The sequence below is a fragment of the Thermobia domestica genome, chromosome 4 (assembly GCF_964235325.1).
Source record: "Thermobia domestica chromosome 4, izTheDome1.hap1.1, whole genome shotgun sequence".
NCBI lineage: Eukaryota > Metazoa > Arthropoda > Insecta > Zygentoma > Lepismatidae > Thermobia > Thermobia domestica.
The window spans coordinates 194,311,355-194,337,804 of NC_137457.1; the positions used below are offsets into that span (position 1 = coordinate 194,311,355).

The following is a 26,450-nucleotide window of genomic DNA, read 5'->3' on the forward strand; positions in this document are numbered from 1 at the left end:
TTTCTAATGCGTAATAAAAAAGAACAGGGGTTTCTATAGACTGTTGAAAAATGAACAGAGCTTTCTAATGCATAATAAAAAATAAACAGAGCTTTCTGAGGACTGCTAAAAATGAACAGGGTTTTCAATGTCTAATAAAAAATAAACATGGCTTTCTGAGAAGAAATAAAAAAACAAATCCATGCTACTAAGTGATAATAAAAAATGAATCGCGTTTTTAAATGAAAATCCAGGTGAATTATTGGTAAAATCAGGTCACTATCGGTTCGCAAACAAGTAGAAAGGCCTCTCTAAGGATCTAAAAATAGTATCGTAATACCTATATACCTCTATATAGCTCTATAACTCTGCCTGAGGGAGGTCAGATAAGTGCACAATACTACTCGTATTAGATTGAGGGTGAAGGGGTGAAGCCGAACAAATATTTTAAACCAAGAAAATTTATTAAAATAAAACTAGTTATACTTCCCCCTTAATAGAAAGCTATTACTATTTGTTTTTGAATAGATATCTGTTAGAGGCTCTCTTTCTTTCCAGAGAGAGAAAAGAAGATAAAAAAGAAAAAGAAAGGGAAGCACAGAATAAAAATATTGGATCTAAACATAGTAAGAAAAAAAACTAACATTATAAAGTTCCCTTTCCAGAAATCCAACAGCAATATAGAAATAACGTTTGTTTTTCAAAATTGTTTGACACGATTATTCAAACATATACGTAAAGTATGCTTTAAAAATTCATTAAGTCACTTTCAAAATGAATACCAAACTTGATGGTCAAATTAAATATTGAATTTCCAGTAAACTGAAAAGTTCCGAGACACATCTAGGATCATGCCAAATGTTTAACACACATTCTGTCTTTCTGATGCTTCGGTTGCAAATTCGGAAGTGTTCATTAAACGTACTGATGTGAAATACATTATATACGTTAAAATAGACCTAATAGGTAGCGTAAGCCATACCTTAGGTGGTGCGGGGCCCCAGGTTTACAACTAACTTGTACCAAGGTCTATAGAACTAATATATATATAATATGGCTTGAAAAATCCCTCGCCTGCTTTCCAGTAGCGAGTATTTTTCATATTTGGCAAGTAAAGTCGGATAAATCAAAAACGTGCTTTATTCCACACACACACATACACAAAATGCATCACCATCTTGAACAATCTTTTTCATTCATGCCGCAAAGTGATTTTTGTTTTCCCTTTATAACGTTTTTCCATCTACAAAATGTTCTGGTGAAAAATGATCTGAAAAATGTTCTGCCTGTTCGTTGCTTATAGCAGCTAATTTTTCGAACAAAAGATCCAATATATTTCAATCAAAATTTTTCTTGTAAAGTTTACGCCTTATATCTGGAGAGCTACATATAATGCATCCAAACCCAAACTAACACTTTAATCAGTGTGATGTGCTTCTCCGTAGAAAATATGAAGACTCGATTTAGAGGCCATTCAAAAACTGTGTGGTCCCTTAAACAAAAACTAATTATTGGCCAAGATCGCAATCTTTTGATCCATTTTTTGGAGGGGGGACATTCCTAAAATTCTTGGCCAAGATCCCAATCTTTTGATCTATTTTTTAAAATTATTCCTAACATTCTTGTTCAGAGAAATAAATCAAATGGAAACAGACAGTGCATGAATTTTAAAATACACTAGCTGAACCTGCGCTCTCTACACAGCGCATCATTCACATATGAGCATGAATTTCCTTGTCATTCCTCAGAACATCTGTACGTGTCCCTTTACAGACATGGCTGTACTGGCTAGGCAGGAAATCGGGAAATTTCCCGTTGGGCCCTTGACGGTGGAATTTTTAGTGGGCCCTCTGCCTCGTATCGTAAGTAGCGGTACATGAACAAAAAGCCACTCGTCACGCACTCCTTGCATACGGGACTAAGGGAACGAAGGAAGAAAACATGTCGAGTACCGGCAATACAGTCAGCTAATCCTGGGCCAAAGTGCAAGAGCGCAACAGAGAAGAGGCGCGTCAAGGAGGACGATATGCCATGATGTTGTGAGAACAGCCTTTCTCATTTTTCGTAATTCAACCCTTGATAGCTTCCTGATTTCCCACTCTATTTTATACTTTTGCTAATATTGAAGTATTCAGCTAAATTGAAATCTCAAATGATGCCATAACTTGAAATTAAGTAATAATTTACATTTTACAGCACCGTTGTTTCCGTATAGAAAATATACAGGGCCGGATTAAGACCATTGGGGGACCTGGAGCAGGAAATACAATGCGGCCCCACCAAAACTTTTGTGATGGGCCGTCTCAACATGTTCAAATGAGTCCATGAATCATATAGGAGTACTCATCTCATGTCTTTTTAAACTTTTATGGTGAAAATGTTTCCAATAATTTTTAAAAATTTTGGGGCCCCCTTGGTCGCTGTCAATTAGAGCCGTAGCTAGAAATTTTTGTGCCAGGAACGAAGTAGAATTCGACGCTCCCCTTCCGTACATTCACCTCAGCACTATTTTTTTATACACATAAGAAAAGCAGCTTTTGCCGTACTACGATAATTTTTTTTATCAAGATGCTTGGACAGACCATTGCAACAGCCAAAACCGATCATTAGTAATCTTTTACAAATAAGAGCTTTTTCAAGAGGCTTATATTAGTATTGTTAAACTTGACAAAATTACCTTTGGTTGTATACAAATCTATTTCGAGAATAGTTATAAAAATTTACAATTATTTACAACGTTTCATACTATCGAAAATAAATGAAATTTCAATTCATTAGAAACTAAGTGCTTTCTAAATGTTCGAAATGGATGACAGTATTAATTTCTAGTAATAAGTTTAAACTTTTGAAATTTTATTCTGTATGTGACCACACAAATAGCATTTTAATTTCGATTGTTTAGAGGTAAAAAAAAATTGTGAAATATAACGGAAATTCAGAAGGAGCCCTCTCTGCAAATTTCTCAATATTGATGGATGAAGATGAATTTCTTTAATGTTACTATTTAAAATTCAAATGCACTTTGACTACTATATATGTTAGAAATTATGGTAATTACTTACTTTCTTAATGAATGCAAGGTCCGAAATTAAGGCTACTTATTATTAATTAACATATTAAAAAACACGAACACATGCACACACATGTTAATATGTATACAGTAAGCACTAGTATACATTCGGTTTTCTTGACGACTAAAAAAATCGGAGAGAGCAAAATTTGTCCTCTTGTTTTGTGATAAGAGAAATGATATGCAAAGAAGTCGCACTGAGGCAGATTTATTTGATACAATCTCGGTATTTTCGGTAGTGTCACACGACCTAATCAGTGAGAACGCCAGGAACTTTTACTTAGTGAGGTGTTTAAAATAAAGGAGGGTGTGCACCCTGAATAATTATATGTATTTTTACACAAACTGAAAGAAAACAATATTTTTACGCAAAGGTGTGTGTGTGTGTGTGTGTAGTGAAATTTGAAATGAAATGAAATCAAATCTTTGAGTTTTACGTCCCACGGTTATGCCGGTTAGGCTAAAGGAGACGGTGATAATGAGAGATGAGTGAAATGGTGGAATGAAGAATGTGGGAGGAAACGGGAGAACCCCGAGAAAACCCACGAGCACGGTGTTTGTCCACCACAAAGTTCACTTGGCGGGGGCTGGGATCGAACCCGGGACCCCAAGCACCAGAGGTGAACGCTCTACCACTGAGCCACCGCGCCCCCAGTGAAATTTGGGGTAGGGTCAGGAGTGTTCGGGGTGTTGCAGAATACTCCCTGAACATAATATCTATTTTTACAACAGAAGTTGTAAACGTAAAAATAAGTAAATAAATAAAGGAACTACTGCAACATTAATTTCAGAAAATATTTGCTTATACCCGGAAACTTAATACAAACTATTCATTTATTTGTTAGGGAGAGGCCATACCCTCCCTTACGGAGTCCATGGATATACCTGTATCGCAATATGTTGTGTGTACTTGACAACGGAGAGCAACAAAGCCATCTTAACGGTACCATAGCCACTTGGCAGGGAGCTCCGGAAGCATTGGTGGCTCCGCGAGCAGAATGACACACATTAACTACATGTATTGGGAGCAAAATTTAGTCCCTAACATCTCCTTTAACAAACTGTCGAGATTTGAGAGTCGAAACTTTACACTTTCGGAAACTGATTACCTCGAAACCCCGGTAGCCAGAATTAGCCTAGGATAGGAACTTATATTTTAAAAAATGACAATCTCAGCAAATTGCAGAAGTCTTTCAGTCTGAGAGAGAAAAAAGGAATTAAATCTCTCATTTCTAGTTCTATTAGTCTTGTAGTTCTGAGTCTGTCAAAATCACTGACAGAAATAAGGACAATGAATTATGATTATTTTGTAGAACATTCCACTTTAATATTACAGGAATTTCATCTTTTGGTTTTCTTAGTTGTGAAAAATTATGGATTATATTCTACACTATATAAAGTATGTGTACTGTCGCTAATTTCTGATGACAATCAGAAACAGGATTGAAAGATAGATAGTAATAGTGTTCTATTAAGGGGAAGCATAACTACTTTTATTTTAATAAACTTTTTGGGCTTAAAATGTTTGTTCGGCTTCAGCTTCTTCCCCTCAACCTTGGGTACAGAAATGCAAGAACATATTTAGATTTTGATTATTGATTCCAGTCTATTTCAAGCGTCATTTCTAGGATCTAGGCCTGTGTGATAGGTCGATATATCGGTATCGTTGATATCGATATTTATACATATCAATATTCGATATCGCAAATATATCAACATCGATATCCATATCCTAAATTTTGGATATCGATCTTGGGGGCGGGGCGAGGCATAGGGGCCCCCAAGACTTGCGACGGAAGAAGATACAAAACTTAATTTTTACAATAATATCTTCCAATAACAATTTCTTTATTACCACAAATTGCAATGTAATAAATCCACTTTCAAATTTGCAATATTATATACTATAATTTCTTAGGCGCCAAAACTTTTTTGTTCCCGAAAAAAAAAAGAAGGAAAAAAGCACCTGTCAAATGCAAGTGCTTCGAACTTTGACCTAGAATTTGACATAAGAAATTTTTTTGTTCCTCTCTCTCGGAGATTTTCATCCCATTTGGCCTTTGAGACCACTTATTGACAAAAACTGCACATATGACCCAGGGGTGAATCCAGGACCGACTTCTGGGGGGGGGGGTTGTCATACTGCTACTTTTAAGGGCTCCAAACTTTGGGATAAGTTTTATTTAGATACATAAAATAATAAAGTTTCGTCTTCTTGGGGGGCGATCGCCCCTCATATGACCGATATAAGCATACATACTCTTAGGCAGAATCAAAGATTTGGAAAGGAAACGAGTTTCAATAATAATAATAATAATAATAATAATAATTATTATTATTATTATTATTATTATTATTATTATTATTATTATTATTATTATTATTATTATTATTATTATTATTATTATTATTATAAGAATTGGGTTCACAACTACGGTCCCATTTATCTTACATTGGAGTCCCGCGAGTCTCCTAAACCAATAGTGTCCCTTAGTCTGTGTTTGTCTCTCCGTTTTTTATGGATGTTTGTTGTTGTGCTGTTAGGCATTTATATTAATCCTTTACATTATGTAACCTTTTTTCTTTTTTACGAGTTTTTTTTTTAATGGAAAGAAACTGTTTTATTCTGATATCTATTTCTTACCATTCATCTTGTTTGAACTGCTTAAATAAGATCATTTTGTAACCTTTTATGTATCCATTTGCCTCTGAATAATAAAACCGTCATTCTTAACAATTTATTTTATTCTCATATTTGCAGTTTGCCACACTGATATATTTGTAACAAAATTGATGTTTGGTTTAACACCTTTCTATTTCTCAACCAACCCAGCGGTGTTTCTTTTTGGGTTGTTTATTATTTGTGGGAAAAGAATTGCAGGTGGTAATGCACATTTGGAGTCGTGTATACCTTCAGGTATTATGGTGCATATACTTCAGATCCATCAACATCCAGAGGGAGTAGTGAAAATTTCAGCCTGTAGATCTTTTATGGGCTATTGCCGCAAGGAATTGAATTCACTACTAGTAGAATAATTTCAAACGAATGTGTGTATAACTACACTTATTGAATATACACAAGGTAAAGAAAACACTATAAATTTAAAATGCTCGTAAACATAAGACAATATGCTATCAAAATACTTTTCACAAAATTCGATGAGGAGCTCGTTTGTGGCTATGTGTAGGTGTACACATCTTTGGCACCGAAACCCCATGTTTAGTTCCCAGTGGGAACTCATGCAGTTCAAATACCAAGTTGAGCTGTAGGTCCACGTCTCACATAGCGTCGGTGCTAAACGTGGCTTTAAACTCTAATGCAATCCAAGATTTCAGGACGTTGATGAATATTTCGAAATTCACTAAATCTTTTCTTAAAATTGATCTAATTTCTCAATCTTAACCTCTCCCTAAGTATAGTTGCTTAAACATTTCAACATGATATTAACCCTTGCCCATTAAACTTAGTTTGTGCCTCCTCGTATCCTTGGATGAGACACGTTTCCTGTGAGAATAATATAAGGTTCAAGCAATGGTTCTCTTTCCCGTGTCTCATAAAAACTAGACTCAAAACCTTGGTTTCGACCAATTATGTTAATTCTTCAATCTACCAATCAAATCCACCTTAACTATAATCATGTAATGGAATAATGTAAAGTCTTATCTCCTGAATTTCACATGTAGATAATAATTATAAGTTTAGGTTCTGATAGATTTGATAAGATGTCCGGAATAAAACTTCATTTTTTGTCACTTCTTGCTTTCAAACTATCAACCTTATTTAATTCTCTTTAAATTCAACCTCAAATGAACTTAGCTTCAACTATCTTCAACGTAACTCAAGTTTAATTGGAAATGACCTACTGCTACTCCACCTCGTTCAATGTTTACGCCAACCAAAATGACAGTCCATCAACTCCAGAACGTCTTTGATTTTGCAGTCTCAATCTCGCGATAGATGAGTAAAGTTGAGATGACCTCATAAAATTTTTAAGACTTTCATACTGTGTAAAATATTAGAGATTTCAGTAGCATTTTAAAGCAAATGAATGTATAGGATAATTATACAAAAATGTAAAATCATGTAGATAATCTATCTTTAGTTTAAAGTTATTGATAAATGGATTATTCAGGTTCACTATTATGACTTTTGACCGCTACTAATGCTATGGACTATCTTAAAATTCACTTTTCTAATCATTGTCCTTTCCTTTCTTTCTTAAAGGAAGAACGCTTTCTGATGCTTCCATGGATGATTCTGAAACCATTGGAAATCGTTGTTGCTGTCTTAAATATTATTGCTTCATTAATCTTTGTGCCATTTGGTATTTATTACCTGGTGTTAGGAGTTATTGTTATTCTTACTGGTGAGTAAATAATGTTCATCGTTTATTGTATGTACTTTTTAACCATTTACAGATGAGTGTGGCATTAAACACACAGTCGATAGTTCTACTGAGGATGGTTGTGTGTATAAATATACAACCTGGACGGATGTAGTTTATAAGATTCGTTAGCATTTAATTTCTCAAATAAATCACTATGTATAGGCCTACATTGCAATACACCGGTAATAAAAATTCACTTTGAAAATTGTTTATTTTTCATCCATTTATTTTTATTTTATTTCACCTCTGAAGAACAATTGATTTAAAATAGCCATCTCTACAGGATTGAAAGGTAATGAAGTATTTCTTTAATTTTGTTGGCCATAAGGCAAGCACTTAACGCCTTCGAATCGCAAATTATTGACACATTCGTCGAGTCGCATCAGTCATTATGTTCACAAAGGGGGAAGACACTAGCACCTACTCTATCCAACAATAATATAGCCAATGCAACGGATGTCCGCAGGGGGAAGGGGGATTAAGGAGACACCGTGGCCATTGCATGGAACTGAAGACAAGTTAAATTAAGTGTCTTGCTATAAGCAATATTTTCTAAATTTAATTCTCTAATATTTACCTCATTTCATTACGTTTCCATCTTCTTTACTAAAAATATCAGTTTTGTAATACTCGATGGTAAGTAGGATACAAAAGCAATTACTTCTTTTTCTTGTTCTTTCGTTTTGTATATGCTTTGTTTTGGCGAAAACTACGTCCTGTGGCGAATATGAAGATGGTGCCATACAAACCAGCCTTTCGGCGATTTTTTTTCTCCTTCTTCATATGGAGCTAAGTCTTAAATACAAAAAGCCATAATTAATAATAATAATAAAAGGACTGGAAACTTAGCTTAGTCTTGTGAAAAAATCTACGGACGGCCATAACCAATGCAGAAGTAGAAATCCTTTAGTTCAAATACAGACTACACTTAATTAACTTACTAAAGAAATAATAAACACTTCTGACCAGAGTATATACACTTGTTTATTAAAAACTAAATTTCAGTGTAACAGTTTGGACAACTTAACGTTGTCTTCATCACACACTAACTGAAAGAGATATCTTAGAACTTATTGAGATATCAAGCCACGTACTCTGACTGTCCGTTAGGGAAGTTGTTTTGTAAGTTGTTTTGTAAGTTTTGCATCAGGCCAGACTTTTGCAACTTTAAAAACTATTTGCTAAAATCTTCATACTGATGGCAAAATGTACTTCTGGGTATACCGTACTTATCTATTTCTTCGGAATTTTCCTCAAATGTTCTAGCAAAACCTGCCACGTAAATCTACTGTTCCCGTGTTCCAACGTTGCTCCTTTACACGGGAACAGTAGATTTACGTGGCACGTTTTGCTAGAACATTCCTACGTCGTTGTTTAGCCGTGATGTGAGGTGGAAAATTTTCTTCTATATTTTTCCGGAAAATTTTCCGTTCTTAACAAATATCAGTGATCAAGTAACAATTCCTCAGTATTCATAAAATTGATTGAATTCATGTATAGAAATGTTAAAAAGTGAAAGATCGTTTAAAGAATCTGAAAATTTTCATGGCTCAGACAATTTTCAGTACTATGTAGGAACAAGTTAAACATTTTTTCATGAATCGAAAAATTTTCTTTCTAATACGGAAAAATTGAAGAACTTGTGATTCGGAAAATTTTCATCATTTTCAAGCAAAAAGTAAACCAACTTTTTATGAATCGGAAAGTTCTATTGCTTTGTACAAACAAGTGAAAGGAACTTTCATAAATCGGAAAATTTTCATCACGATGTAGAAACAAATGAAAAAACTTTTCATAATCCGGACAATTTTAGATATTATGTATAGTGATGTTTGGTGGAAAATTGTCCGCTATATTTAACTGCACATTCAGCTATAAAATTAAATTCCCGTAGAGGAAAGTTAGACAGCAAAAAATTATCATTTTCCAATTAGCTTTCGGAAACCAGAATATTTTCTAATATTTGAAGTTGGGAAGTAAAAATATACGGTGTTTCTCTCTCTCTCTCTCTCTCTTTTTTTCTGTTTGTGTGTGTGTAAAGTGCAGGGAACATACATCGAGTTCGTAGAGAACAAATATCCCATTCCAATATTTAAATTGTAACAAGAAATTGAGAAGAAACTTTTGTGAATTTATCAATTTCAGAAAGAGAAAAGTCCACTATTTCTTCACATGTAGGCTGCCTGTGTAATGAAATAACTACATAAAGTTCCTTATGAAGATTATTTTTATAACAGAAAATAAGAAAAAATGATTTTATTTTGTTTAACACTCGTAAATCATAATTTCAATATTTTAATTTCGTATAATCAACATCTTACAGCAGATATTTGTATTGTAAAACTACCATTATGATGTATAAAAATTTATTAGAAATAATGACGATTCGATAGAAGAAGTACACACACACACACACACACACACACACATATATATATATATATATATATATATATATATATATATATATATATATATATATATAGATATATATAGATATATATAGATATAGATATAGATATAGATATAGATATAGATATAGTTTCAAAAAAAGACACGGCAAAAATTCAGGGGCAGATTCCTTACGGGTAGAGAAGTAAAAACGTTCATATGAACATATGTCTGGAAATGCATCGTTACAGAGCTATAGCCACTGACACCACCTGACGGTGTGAAATAGTCACCTTCTGTCCGGAACGGTTTCCCGACGTATTACCAGAGTGTCGTGTGTGAAAGAATATGCACCACAGGTTCGAACGAAATTAATTAAGCCGATTGCGCGTTGAATGGTACAAGAATCAGAAAAAAACACTCCCAAATAATGCATAATAAGTTGTACTTTTAATGTCCGTATTAGAAAGTGCAGCACTAATACAAATGGCAGTGAGAAAAGCAAAACGACACATAGTCATAAAGTGCAAAGAACCATCATCAAACAAGAGTTACAACCACAAACAGTAAATTGTGTGCATCACCAGCGCCACAAAATCGATACTGCAGTACCTTACAGTAAGTGCTGAAAATGTCCTCCTTCTGCTCGAATGCAAGCTGCAGCCCGTCGCCGCATGGATGAACGAACGCGTGCCCAAGTACCAGGGGTGTTCCGTAGTCGCTGGCAAGCTGCTTCGATACGAATACGAAGCGTCTCCTCAGTATCCACAGCAGATGCGTAGACCAACGACTTTAAATGTCCCCACATGTAATAGTCCAATGGATTTAGATCTGGTGAACGTGGATGCCAAGCAACTGGTCCTCCACGCCCTATGCATCTACCAGGGAATACGGCATTTAGATACTGCCGGGCTGTAACACTGAAATACGCGGGCGCACCGTCATGCATAAAATGTAACATTGGACGCAGAGCCAGGGGTACAGTATCCAGTACACCTGGGATGTGGGTTTCCAAGAAGTCTCGATAGTTGTTTCCGGTCAGACTCGGTGGGAGTATGTATGAAAGTGTCGCCGACAATACCACACCACACATTTAGAGCAAACTGTTGTTCATGTCTTCTTTCACTGATTGCATGAGGATTATCACGCGACCAGACATGTGCATTATGGAAATTGAAGATGCCGTCACGTGTGAACTGCGCCTCATCTGTAAACACTATTGCAGATGCGAAGTTTGGATTGACGGCACACTGCTCGCGGTACCATTGGCAAAAGCGCACTCTCGGTTGATGATCGGCTGCCGACAAAGCCTGCACTCGCTGAAGGTGATACGGATACAGGTTCGCTTGCCGACAAACATGCCATATCTGTGCGTGAGGTACATGCAGTCTCATACCTACTCCTCGTGTGCTGTCCTGCGGATTGTATCGAAAAGCATCCACTAGCTGCTCTTCTACTTCGGGAGTCATAGCTCTTGGTCTGCCACTGTTTCCAGCAGCATGAGGCGCAAAACATCCATACTCACGCAGGCGGCGATGGAGGGATTCAAATGTTTTTCTGTCTGGAATGTGACGTCCGGGGTATCTCTCCTGGTACAGACGCCGTGCTTCTAGTGCATTTCCATTCGCCAACCCATATGTGAAATGCATATCTGCTAATTCTGCATTCGTGTACATGTTTCACTTCTGTCCTAAACACCACTGTCTATTGATACGTACATACACTTGCTCCTCAAACACGTATTCCCGTCTTACAGAGCACAAGTTGTAGTCACTTTTCCCGTTTCTGTTCCACACCACTAAGTGCAGTCAATTCTCACCACGTCGTCTGTTCCACAGCACAATTTGCTTACTTTGAATGTACACTTCTGTTTCACAGTACTACTGTCACTTCAGCTTACATTTTTTTGTCCCTCGTCCCGTTTAAAGGGTTTTGCCCTTTCTTCGGGTAAGTGCTTCATAGGTAGAAAAGTTGATTGCACTTGAATGTGAGAGGTCTAAGAGTTGTACATATTTAATATTTATTCATTTATTGAGTACACATACATACAGATTGGTGATTGAAGGGTGAAAAGTAACATATAATGAGGATCAAACATAATATGATGATAGGCCAAGTGTGCCACAATAATACTGTAGAAAATAATACATTTATTGGCATGCCGTGCTGAATTATGGCGAAGCAAAACTCAATGATTTGAGTGCAGGATGCAGTGCATAAAGAAGTAGATTAAGATGGAATGCAGTGCGCTGGACGCCACATCACAGGGTTTTGTTAGTACTGATGAATGCAAGTTATCTTCTGTTCCTGGGGCGATTCAGGAACTGATGAAGACAGAGGAAGCCCATGTTATTAGGTAGTTACGGTGCATATGATGGGTAGATGAATGATGAAAGCTCACGTGGTTCATAGATGTGAAAGATTTCGGGATCCACTGCAGCATCATCTAGTTGTAAATGATAGAAGGTCATGAAATACTGGAGAGGAGTATCGACGTAAGTTGGAGGTGCGTCGTGATCCCGATCGTACCGTAGGATATCAAGTAACATGGGATGGTGCTGGTCGATTCGCTTGCAAACGTACCGAGTACGAAGCTGTTCGAGATGATGCAGTAAAGGTGGAAAATCAATCAGCTCGTAAAGTAACCGTGTCGAATGCGGTAAGCTGATGCGATGTGCTAGGCGTAGAGCATGACGCTCTAGGATAACCAATTTCTGATAAAATTTTTGCGGTGCGGATGTCCAGGTAGTGTGTCATATGTTAATGTGCTGCGCATAAAGGCCTTGTAAGTATTAAGTACTGTTAAAGCTTTTAGCCCCCAGGTTGTACCGACTAAGCGCTTGAGTAGGTTGAGCCGATTTTGTGCTTGGCGTACGATCTTGGTGAGGTGTGGATTCCAGGTAAGTTTGCAGTCAAATATGACACCAAGATAATTCAGAGTATTTGACGCCAGTACAGGTATATGATCTACTTGAAGGTTTAATCGACTTGGATTCCTGTATATTCGTGAACGGCGCCTACGTGGCAGGAAAACAATAGCCTGAGTTTTCGTAGAATTAATACTTAACCGCCATATATTACACCAGTGAACGAATGCGTCAATTGCCGTTTGCATGGTTTTACTGATTGATTGCACTGTGCGGGCCACCGTGAAGAAGGCGGTGTCATCAGCAAACTGAAATATGCTTATGTTGTGTGGAACAACAAGGTCGGCAACATACAATAAGTGTAATAGAGGAGACAGTGACGAACCTTGAGGAACGCCAGATTGTAGGAAGATCGGATGAGAGAGTGTTCCGTTAATAGAGATATATGCTAGCCTCCCTAATAAGAAGGAATGTATGAACCTGATATATGAAGAAGGTAGTAGATAGTTATGTAGTTTGTAAAGTAAACCAGGGTGCCAGACTTTATCGAAAGCTTTCTCTAGATCAAAGGCTACCAGACAAGAAGGAAAACCTGTGTTGTATTGATTATAAATAGCCGTGGATAGTCATAATAGTTGATCCAGCGTACTAAAATGAGGTCGAAAACCGGCTTGGTGAATAGGAAGTAGGTTATGAGTTGCAAGGTGAACGAGCATGCGGCGGACTAGAATTCGTTCCAAAATTTTACAGAGGCAACTAGTGAGGAGCTTACATTGTACCCAGCTCCAATTACGGAAATTTTCTGTCTTAAATACCTTCGAGATGTTAATGTTGCAATGGCCTCCTAGACCTGAGAGTGCGTCCAAAGCTTCATGCACCTTTCGGCAAATGCTATGTTTTAACTTGTAACTAATCTAATTAGAAATGCTGTCCATCAGCAATGATTCTTGTTGTCAGCCATGGTACTCCTCCACACCTACTCGCGAGACATCTTGCGTTCAACATTTCCCTCCTTCCTTCCTTGGGTTGTAGATCCTGCACGATGCTTTCGTTATGGTATTTTCTTATGCCTGATGAGCATGTGTAATTGCATTTTTGGATGCATTTTTCTCACTGCCATTTGTATTAGTGTTGCACTTTCCAATACGGACATTAAAAGTACCAATTATTATGCATTATTTGCGAGTGTTTTTTCTGGTTCTTGTACAGTCAACGACAGTAGAAACTGGAGGTTGGATACATAAGAAATGATAGCTTTTTCCAGTAGCAGAATAGTTTCACTCGATGTCTGATAGTTGGACAACCAACATGACAGCAAACACGTGCCCGAAAACATAACATGCCAGGATATTCCTCCATTTGGAGGAAAAAGTATTACTATCTGAGAGCATCACTTAGAGAAACAACCACGAGATAAATCTGCAGAAAATCCATTCACTTTAAGATCAAAGAGATAGGAATTAATGCAAAGAAAACGAAAAGAATAATACGCATCATGCAGAGACCGAAAAAGTATGGAAAGCTAAACAAAATGAGAAAAGAAGGAAAGGAAAGAGCAAAAGAGATGGGAATAAATTAAATTTTAACATTTAAGGATAAACAGTGTCCGTCTTTCCTCCTGCCCCCTGTATCCGTCATGGTTTTTCTCCCTTCATAGGATAAATCTCATTCAGCATCAAATGCGAACATCATTTATAATGTTTAATTCTTTGGAAAAAAGTAACTCCATCCAGGCCGAGACTCGAACCCCGGACCCTTAGCATAACAGTCAGACGCTGTAACCACTTACCTACACACGCTATAGCAAATGTGCTTATAAACCAGTCATTACCCTCGCTATCAAACGTCTTAAACCAGCCATTGTCGGTAGTTACCCCACTTACACTTGAAGTTTGAATTTTATTTACGGCCTTTAGCTATCTACGGCAACAGGCCCCATGTTTTCATTAAAAGCATTTGTTCCGTAGATTAAAATCAAGAATAACTTAATCTATACTCTTACTTAATCTATACTCTCTCTCTCTCTCTCTCTCTCTATATATATATATATATATATATATATATAGAGAGAGAGAGAGAGAGAGAGAGAGAGAGAGAGAATTGTAGGTATATAAAAATCGGATTAATGGGGGTTAAAAGAGTGATTTCGTAACTGCGAAATGGGTGATCGCATCACTACTGACATCTGGTAGCGGTTTTACGTAACACACACATTAGAAATAAAGCTTCGAAACGTCAAATTGCATGTTGTGCCGTAGATAAGTCGGTAAGGTGTCTGCTTATTGAGTAGGCAACTCGAGTTCGAGTTCGAGTTAACTCTGACTTAACAACGTATTACGACCCACAGACTCATTCTGCTCAGTGCATTTTAGACAGCTTCTGAACACTGGTGAATTTGTCTTCTTTCAAAGCATCCTTTTTCTTTTCATTTGTTTCTATTGACAAAAGAACTTCAGGCAATTTTAGATATTGATATTTGCAACTGTAATAATAGCAATTGGACTTATTTGAGACGCAGCCTGTGATTTCTTAGAGGAGCTAACTACTGGGAAAAATGTTTCAATCATGTGTAATATATGAATTATTATATAAAAAATTGAATGTAACTATGTGTGCATGATCATCATATCCAAATTGCAAAGTCGAATGAAATGATTTTTGGTATATACTTAGGCCTCAATCTCAACTAGGAAGTTATCATAAATTCGGTATCGATTTCATTATATTACATATTCTAAGAGGGTCCGAATTTTTGCGAAAAATTTAGTATCTCACAAGCCGTTCAAGTTGGAGAGCTGATAGAGTAGAGGGGGGCAAGAGTACGTGGGGGGTAAGGATACGATTCCCTAAAATCAGGTGAATATATTCGCGTATGGCAATAATGCGTCACGTGGAGTTTGATGTTAATGGCGTCTAGAACCTAAACAAGTTTGAGGGTGCTGCGGCAAACTACAAGCTATCTAGGTAAATATTTATGTTTTTCTTATAGTTTGATATAATATTGGAACATAAGAAGTTAATGAATAACTTACACAATTTTATAACGATTTCAAAGTACTATAAAGCGTTAGTTTCTAACATATCCATTGTTTGACAGGATGGAGTAAATTGACTTTCTTCCAACAGTTGGCTGTACAACATCACGGGAAAGTCAATTGTGTAGTGAGGGGGCAAGGGTACGCAGATACCTATGGGGCAAGGGTACGCGTGCATACTTTTGCCCCTTCTGTTCTATGAAAAAGAATCCAATTTGATTTAGAACTAACAATCAAAAAAGAATGTAGATTCCGTTGTAATAGAGAGTGACGGCAAACTTTACGAATACTGGTTCCCATATGTAGCCTCTAACGTTAAGAATTCTGAAGAATCCTGATATTTTCTTATGTACGAGGGATAAATTTTTATTCTAAATACCATTCCTTACATAACAGTATCTAAGGTGGTGTTTGAGTTTTCGAAACAGATAAACGTGTGAGATAGTGACATCTGCAGTTATTGAATAACTTTACGCTTGCTTATTTTATTCAGGTTTCAGAAATACTACGTTTTGTCCTCTTTTATCTTAAATGTCAGTAGTCTTCAGTAATAAATTTCAATGGGCTTTATGCAGAGTCGTTCTGATGCGTGATTAGTGCCATACTAAAAAGTTCGACTACCGTATGTTTCGTGTAGTAGTCAGCTCTTTAGTAATCATACGTTAAAACGACTCTGCATAAGGCGATATCAGTCCAATGATTGGTATGGGATTCTATAAAGATATATAAAGCTAACCTAACATTTGACAATATGTAGCTTCATCAAGGATAGGTCGAGAAGTTTTCAAGTTACCCTCATAAATGACAAGCATTCTGTAACTGATGGAATAAGCTGGAAATATATTTTTATAAAGGGTCTAAATATTATCTGTTTTTTTTTTTTTTTTTGTATCCTATGCATTCCCATTACTGATATAAGCAGAATTAAGGATTTTTCTTTTATTTTTTTGAATGAGAATCTGCAACGTCTTTAGGTACAATAAAGCCAGTAGGCCTATTTACCGAAGAAATGGAGAACGAATTAGTGCAATATATCACATTACTGGATCAGTTCTTCTATGAATTAACTTTAAAAGATCTAAGAAGAATGGCATTCAATTTTGCTGAACGTAACTAATATTTAGGTGCCCCATATCCTTTAGCCGTGTGAATCGAATGGCAGAAAGAGATTGGACAGAGTCTTTCCGTCGTAGACATTTAACAATTGCTTTACCACAGCCTTCAAAGACTGGTCTGGGGAGAGCTCGTGGGTTTAGCAAGCCACAAGTTGAATGTTTTATTTAATTGTCTAAAATATCTTGCAAGACAAAACGGCTTTTCTCCACGGGATATCTACAACATGTACGAAACTGGAATAAATACGGTTCCTCATAAAGTTCCAAAAGTCGACTAAAAATCAGTTGTGAATAAAACTGTATCTAGTGATTTTGAAGTTAACATAGCAGCTGTTTCATGGTGAGTGCATCTGGTTCCTTTATTCCCCAGATATTTAACACAAAGCAAATGAAACAAGAATTATTCGATGGCTCGCCGCCAGGTTCTGTGGGAATATCTAATTCTGGTTCATCAACTCACAACTTTTCGTAGAATGGTTATATTAATTACACCAACATAAGCGATCAAATTCGGTTACGAAAAAGGCATTTTTACTTGTTGACAATCAGACCTCTCACATTTCAATCGAAGCGATTGATTTCTGCAGGCAAAATAGGATAGTGATGTTGAATTTACCACCAAATCCCAGTCATAATTTGAAACCATTAGATCGCCTTTTTTTTTTTTTTTGACCCGATGAAATCCTGGTATTCAACTGTGTGTGAGGCCTTCGAAATGTGGGTGTGGAGAAGAATGGAAAGAATTAGTTGGGTCGAGCGGGAAACGAATGAGAGAGTGTTAGAAATGGTGGGTGAGAAAAGAACACTTTTAGATATTATTAGGAAGAGGAAGAGAAACTGGTTGGGACATTGCCTAAGAAGAGATTGTATCATGAGGGACATTCTAAAGGGTATGGTAGCGGGAAAGAGAGGGAGGGGGCGAAGGATACTACAATTAGTGGATGATATAAAAACAGAAAGATCATACGCGAAGACAAAGAAGTTAGCGGAGAACCGTGGAGCATGGAAGCTTCTCAGCTGCGGCAAGTGACCTGCCAATAAAGGCAGAATACCTATGATGATGATGACTACAAAGCTGCAACCATTGGTATCCAACCTTCAAGAATCTGTAGTTGTCCTACTGAATCCAGATGTGTTCACTGAAGAAGATTTTCTTCCTTCTATTGTGGATGTGATAGACTTAAATGTAGAAGCCAGGTCTGAAGACGAAAGCATTCCTGAAGCAAAAAATCAAGCATTAGACCTGAATAGAGCCCAAAATCATTCATCAGATGATTCACTGGAAGTAAAAAAGGATCCATGCGGTGCATCCAGATCAAACACTCCTTTGCCAGTTGCTCGTCCTCCTCCATCTGTTACCAAACCTTTAAACAGTAACGTTAGATCCTCACTAGAAGCAAGCAAGAGCTCATGCGGACTGTCCACTTCAAATACTCTTCTGCCGGTTGCTCGTTCTCATTCATCTGTTACCTAACCTTCAACCAGTAACACTGGATTCTCACTAGAAGCGAGCAGGAGCTCATGCGGATTATCCACATCAAACACTTCTCTGCTGGCTGATCGTTCATCGGTTACCAAACCTTCAACAGTAAACTAGATCTTTACTGGAGGTAAGCAGGGGCCCATGTGGACCATTTACATCATGCACTCCTTTGGTGGGTTGTCAGTCCTCCTCCAACTGCTACCAAGCACTCAACCACTAGATCTTGAATCTCGAAGTCAATCAGAGATTCTGGCATCCTCTCCTTTCAAGCAGAACTTACTTTCGAAACGGCGCCCTCCAAAGAGCAAAGGCAAACATCATCTTGCCCAGGAAAGCTACAACCGAAGTTGTAGCTACAACTCCTCAGGTCAGTGAGGAAGTAGTGTACGAGTGTCCATTATGCAATATCATTTACAGTGATTCATCAATAGAAGACTGGATCAAGTGCGCAAGATGCCATGAATGGTGGCATGAACAATGCATTTCATATAAAGGAGTAGGCACCTTCATCTGTGATAATTGTTAATGCTCTTTTGGGTGCGTATTCTTGCCCCTTTGATTTCGTACTCTTGCCCCACATATAGGGGCAAGAGTACGAATTTGAATGTTTTCATTTTATGAGTTCTAGTTCCTCTAAGAATAGAGGTATATAAAAGTTCAGTTCACATTTCGTAAAGGAGAGTTCAAGTTTTGTGTTCCATGATAAAGTTTTCCGTTGTAACTATTTTTTACCAAAATATATAAGTTTAATTAAAATTTGCGTACTCTTGCCCCCCTTTCCTAAATAAAATAAAGAGTTTGTTTGTGTGTTTGTCTGTCTGTCTGTCCGTGTGCGGCCTGGGAACCAGACGAGTGGACCGAGAGTTACCAAATTTTGGTCAGGGGTACCTAGCCCAGGCCCCAGATCAAGACGAAGTCGCTTTTTTAAATTTCGAACCAGGGGGTCTCAGGGGGCTTTTACCGGAACCGACTTGGGAACCAGACAAATAGACCGAGAGTTACCAAATTTTAGTCACAAATACCTTAGTTCACGCTCCAGATCAGAGTTAAACGTTTTTCTCAAAATTCGAACCAGGGGGTCTCAGGGGGGCGTTTATCGGGACATGTAAAAGTAGTAGAAAATTTCCGATATTAGTGTCGAATTAATAGTTCTCGCGGTCGCTGAAATCAATGGTGAAACTCTGATCACATTAACTTCCAAATTCACCTTATTCGAGCCGGGAGTCAGCGGGGAGGGGGGGATACCGAAAAATTTAAAAGTAATCTAAAATGACCGATATTAGTGTCCTATCCATAGTTTTCGCGGTCATTGAGATCAATGCTGACACTTTCATTAGCGATGATTTGCAAATTCAACTACCATTGTATGCGGGCCGGGAGTCAGCGGGGAGGGAGGGGACACGAAATGCCGAGACATGTAAAAATAATCCAAAATGACCGATATTAGAGTCAAATCCATAGTTTTCGCGGCCGCTGAGATCAATGGTGACACTTCCATTAGCGATGATTTGCAAATTCAGCTACATATGTATGCGGGCCGGAAGTCAGAGGGGGAATACTCAGGCATGTAAAAATAATCCAGAATGACCGATATTAGCGTCAGTTCCATAATTTTCGCAGTCGGTGAGATCAATGGTGAGACTTTCATTAGCGATGACTTGCAAATTCAGCTACAATTGTATGCGACCGGGAGTCAGCGGGGAGGAGGGATACCGAGACATTTTAAAGTAATCCAAAATGATCGATATTAGTGTCACATCCAAAGTTTTCGCGGTCGCCGAAATGAATAGTAATACTTCCACAAGCGTTGACTTCCAAGTACTGGCCCCATGCGAAGAACAGGTATATTCAGCTGGTATATATATATATACTTCTTTAGTTCTTTAATACCAATTATGTATGTACTTTGCCAGTACATGTCCCATAGCGTTAGTTTTTGTTGGAATATTTTATTCCCCCCACTCAGACTATGTTAACAAAATCGTAGTCGTAATTATTCTTACTAACTAACAAGAAGTAACTATAAAGTTATGTAGCTTCCTGTGTATTTATATAAAGTTATAAAGTTATTCTTTATATATAACCTTATATATAAATAGAAACCTTATATATAAAGTTTCCTCTTCTGGGGTAGGCGAACGCCCCGATCCCTCCTGGATCCGCCCCTGATTCTACCTAGGTATTTGTTAAGGAAACCTTTCAAACAGTGATGATTTCAGGGCATTACCTGTTCGAGAATTTGAGACCTTGTCGACATAAATTTCCCCCTTCGTGGCCATATTTTCGATCATGCTCAAAGTGGACTAATAATGTTTTATCAGTTTTCTCTCATTCATATCTTGACCATTACCCGGGGAGAATCTTCTGAAATTATCAATGCTTATAATTAGTTTTTTTTATTACAAATCAAAGGATAATAATGAAATATTGAACGTACTTAATATTTTGTTTTCAGCTTTGGATTTTAGATCTGCAATTCATATAATGTTCCTTTCTAATCGAATTTGAGAGAAAAGTAGTTGCCAAAGATTTATTCAAAGAAATGTTCTCAGTCCTCTGATGAAAATATGAACACACTTTTAAGAAAGAAAAAAAAAAAACAAATTGAATAATACCTACAGGGTTTGCACACATACACTTATGATTGATAGACTATTCACCCAAACCGCTCCACCAGTTCGTACGTTTTCACTGAGCTTCTTTAGACTTTTGTGTAAAGTAGTTTCCTGCTCCACACTTTTTTTTGTTTATGTCGATACGACTATAAGTTTGTGGTGAATATTTGGGCGTTACAGGTGTTGCAATGCATAAAAATCTTTTTCGTATAAACTACATTCAATTTTACGTCCTATTAACTTATATACAACAGGTTGAATCTGTGAAATGATTGGGGTTGGAGTGATCGTAAATGTTTTCATAGTTAGGAGCCTGGATATGAAAACCCGCTTAACGTGGGGATTTACTTTTGTGAATTTTTGTACATTTATTTATACACATCTATGGAAAATTTGATTTCTATAGTTATTTCAGGATTCTAGTTATTTATATGTTTGTTTATGAATGTATTTAGTACTTGGACTTTTAAGACTATAGATTACGTCTTGACGTTTAGACTTGGGACTTCTTGTTTGTATTTAGGTAGTTTATTTAGGGAATTTTTAGTTTTGGGGATTTTTATTTTGTAGTTAGAATATTATTATTACTTGGGTATAGATAATTAAATTATTAATTTTTGTTTTGACAGATGACTATTGTACTTTTACATTCATAATTAGGAAAAAATATACGTTGCATTTGTTTGTAAATATACTGCTGGATGTGTGTAACGATTTCATTGAAGTTAAAAAGGTGAGGAAATCGGCAGTCAATTTAAAGTATAAATAGCACTACTCATGTGATAGTGGATAGAATTGGAACTCGTGCGCTAGGCTGTGATTTGTCCGTAGCCGTCCGTATGTTCATAATTACGACTACGATAGAGAAGTGGACAGTCAAATTCTCAAGGTTCAGTATCTGACCCTGGGTCTTCATTTTAGTTTTCTACAAGTTATACATAGTCAGAAGTGAAAACATGGAAATGTATACAAATTCATGAGTATTATTTATCAAATATCGACGAAATGTTTTCTGTAACAATTTCATTCCGAAACTGGAAGAGAAACGTGAAAGGCAAGAATCTGTATGTTATTACGGGAAGTTAAGTTTTGTATGAAATTTTGTGATAACAACGCTCAAGTTATTGCTATATGGATAGTAGAGTTATATAGCAATTTCTTCCAATATCTCAAGATTTATTCTATATTCTGTGATTGATCCAAAAATATGTTGAAGTTAATTAGTGGCAAATGCTATTCTGCTTTTCATGAATTTTGTGAATACGGCTATAGTGTATGTATTAGTCAAATTCTTGTGAGTATTGAGTATAAATGAATTGTGTTTAAAGTTATTTCGAAGGTTCCTTATTAGCTTGTTTTGGAACAAAACCATATATTTATTGTATAAAGTGTAATATTCGCTATGAAAGATGTTGTAGTGATATGCGAAAAATATTGGTAAATGTTAACTTTCCTAATTGAATACTCTTTTATCTCAAAGTTATCCTATTAAGTTGATTGAAGATTATTGAAGTTTATCAAATAAAATAACTTTAATAGAATATTGAATATATTTGTGCTGATAATCAATGAATACACAATTATTAATTTTTTATATTTGTTGTAGGATCTATTTTGGAGTGATCAAATTGTTTATAAAATTATTTAAGTCAAATTTTATGTCCTGTTTCCTTAATGAAATTTACATATTATATCCGACGAACTTTATGTATTATTTCATTGCATAATTCAAATAGCCTATTGAGCGATTTACTCAGTTGATAGTATTAATGCTTCTGTTTCAGCTTATTTATTACACACACACACACACACACACACACATATATATATATATATATATATATATATATATATGTATATTTCTTTAGTTATTTAAAACCAATTGTTTATGTACTTTACCAATACTTGTCCCATAGCGTTAGTTTTTGTGGAAATATTTTATCTTCCACTCAGGCTACGTTACAAATCACAAATTCAGTTTTCCACAAAAACAGTATTGTTTTATTTTAATAATTACGAAAGATGGAAAGATTAGTCATTCATTCTACGTGCACAATTGTGTGGGTCAGGGCTGAATGGGCTATGACTTTTCCTATAGGTGCCGTGAGAATGCTTTCTTCAGGGAAGGTTTTTAAACTAGCTATTTTATAAACTGACAATAGAAATTGAAATAATACATAATCATCTTGTCCATCACAAATAGGGATTTGTTTATATAAATTACTAAAGCTGTCTGAAGCAATATCTACACTTACTTTATCTAAATTAGTATTAAAAGACATAAATGAATTCCCTACACGTGAATCACCCGACACCAGTCCCGATAAACGCCCCCCTGAGACCCCCTGGTTCGAATTTTGAGAAAAACGTTTAACTCTGATCTGGAGCGTAAACCAAGGTATTTGTGACTAAAATTTGGTAACTCTCGGTCTATTTGTCTGGTTCCCAAGCCGGTTCCGGTAAAAGCCCCCTGAGACCCCCTGGTTCGAAATTAAAAAAAACGACTTCGTCTTGATCTGGGGCCTGGGCTAGGTACCCCTGACCAAAATTTGGTAACTCTCGGTCCACTCGTCTGGTTCCCAGGCCGCACACGGACAGACAGACAGACAAACACACAAACAAACTCTTTATTTTATTTATATTAGATAAAGAATTAATATACTGAATATCAGCTCTCCAACTTGAACGGCTTGTGAGATACTAAATTTTTCGCAAAAATTCGGACCCTCTTAGAATATGTAATATAATGAAATCGATACCGAATTTATGATAACTTCCTAGTTGAGATTGAGGCCTAAGTATATACCAAAAATCATTTCATTCGACTTTGCAATTTGGATATGATGATCATGCACACATAGTTACATTCAATTTTTTATATAATAATTCATATATTACACATGATTGAAACATTTTTCCCAGTAGTTAGCTCCTCTAAGAAATCACAGGCTGCGTCTCAAATAAGTCCAATTGCTATTATTACAGTTGCAAATATCAATATCTAAAATTGCCTGAAGTTCTTTTGTCAATAGAAACAAATGAAAAGAAAAAGGATGCATTGAAAGAAGACAAATTCACCAGTGTTCAGAAGCTGTCTAAAATGCACTGAGCAGAATGAGTCTGTGGGTCGTAATACGTTGTTAAGTCAGAGTGGGGGGTTGCAGTGGGTCACGTTCTGTTGACCCGCGGCCCCCCGACCCGCTCCATCTCTGGACTGTACATACGGATAAAACAATCATATATATGTATTTTAACCTTCTTGATTTTACTGAACCTTCACTAATTTAAGATAATTTACAAAAAAATGCAGGAAAGCAATTATTAATAACATATATAAAAAATATAGAAATGTATTTTGAAGGAAAAAGTATTGGTGTACTCAAGACTCGAACTCGAGTTGCCTACTCAATAAGCAGATACCTTACCGACTTATCTACGGCACAACATGCAATTTGACGTTTCGAAGCTTTATTTCTAATGTGTGTGTTACGTAAAACCGCTACCAGATGTCAGTAGTGATGCGATCACCCATTTCGCAGTTACGAAATCACTCTTTTAACCCCCATTAATCCGATTTTTATATACCTACAATTCTCTCTCTCTCTCTCTCTCTCTCTCTCTCTCTCTCTCTATATATATATATATATATATATATATATATATATATATATATATATATATATGACAACAGTAAGTAAGAGTATAGATTAAGTTATTCTTGATTTTAATCTACAGAACAAATGCTTTTAATGAAAACATGGGGCCTGTTGCCGTAGATAGCTAAAGGCCGTAAATAAAATTCAAACTTCAAGTGTAAGTGGGGTAACTCCCGACAATGGCTGATTTAAGACGTTTGATAGCGCGGCTAACGGCTGGTTTATAAACACACTTGGTTAGGGATGGGCACGAGCGAGTTCGAGAGAGTTTTTTTTGAAACTTGATTCGACTCGAAACAGACATCTTTTAGCTCGACTCGAAAACTCGACTCGAAAAATTTCTTCCAACTCCACTCGAATTTGGATCGAGTTTCGAGTCGAGTTGAGCCAAGTCGAGCCAAATCTTGTGTGTAGTTTCAAGTTCGTTTTTCACTTATTCTGCATAAACAATATAATTATTATCAATGTTGCTACTTCCACTACAACTTATTATTATTATTATTATTATTATTATTATTATTATTATTATTATTATTAAATTCTGTAATTAAGCTTGAAAGATAGGCGGTTTGCGTCTGAATACTAAAAACTAGTTGACTGCCGATTTCAGTAGTCGTGAAATCTAGGAAACAAGGACATCGTTCACGAGGTTCTGGGTTTGAGTTCCAGAGGAGCAAGTATTCGTGCTTGGGCCAAAATTTGTTAAAAGTTATAGCGTGCCAGGCAAATATGTTTAAAACTGTTCTGCCTGGGTCTACGGTTGTCAACGACTTGTACGGCTTGGCTCACAGCTTATTCAATATCGAACCGAACCGAGAAGTAGGGATGCGCACGAGTCGAGACACAATTTGTAAAATTCGAGTCGAATCGAGACTGCTCGTAAAAATCTTGATTCGACTCGAATGTCTCAAAACTCTTCACATATTTTTAAAAATAGTTTTGAAGAAACTAATTACTCAGAAACAGTTATATATATATATATATATATATATATATATATATATATATATATATATATATATATATGTGTGTATATTATTATTATTATTATACAGGTGCGGATCCAAGGGGAGCTACAGCCCTCTTGACACTCAGGTATACACTGGATAAATTAAGCTTCAATCCTGCTTTACACTGAATAAAGCGGCAAACTGTGATTTAGTCGCTCCCTTGATCATATCCTAGATCCGGGGCTTTAAGGGTTCATAGCTGTAAAACTATGGGATCTATCGTTAGGGATGCGCACGAGACGAGTCGAGACAGAATTTTCCTGACAAATTTCGAGTCGAGACACAGCTCTTGCAATAAAAAAGAATACATTTTTCGAGTCGAGACAGCACATTTTCGAGACGAGAAAGCCTCAAATCTTCTCTCGTGCGCATCCCTACCTATCGTAGTCGGGTTAAGACTTCACTTAGAAACTAATATGTGCGCTATCCAAATATACAATGTTTCAGAATCTAAAGTACACATGCGACAATTTTTAGAGAGGAACTTTGGCTATGTGCATATAATTTGAAGTACTCACCAAATACCTGTATAAAAATTGTTGCAGAAGTATGGCAGAATTCTGAGACATGGATATTTGTATAGCTCACGTACTAGTTCCTAAATAAGGTCTTGACCCTACTACGGTAGGTCGCCTAGTTTTGGAGCTATGGACCTTTAAAGTTCATTTCTTCATATTTTTGGCAGCCTATAACTCCGAAATTAAGCATTTGTGCGCCCAGATTTGTTATTACCTTTTGTCTTATCTTGGTGTCAGGAACAGTATTTCTTCCAGATATGTTTTTGGGTCACTGCCCCCCTCCCGGAGGTCTGAGAGTGCCCCCCGGAGGAGACTAAAATATT

General features: G+C 36.6%; 1 protein-coding gene across 4 annotated transcripts in view; it reads left to right on the top strand.

The window, feature by feature from the left end:
- Positions 1–26,450, top strand: part of LOC145683423 (uncharacterized) — a 275,918-nt gene that overhangs the window by 214,677 nt on the left and 34,791 nt on the right. For all 4 annotated transcript variants that reach the window (XM_081754756.1, XM_081754759.1, XM_081754758.1 and 1 more), the window contains one exon: positions 7,275–7,416. In XM_081754756.1, coding sequence (XP_081610882.1) covers positions 7,275–7,416 — 142 coding nt within the window. The remainder of the gene's footprint in view (positions 1–7,274; positions 7,417–26,450) is intronic.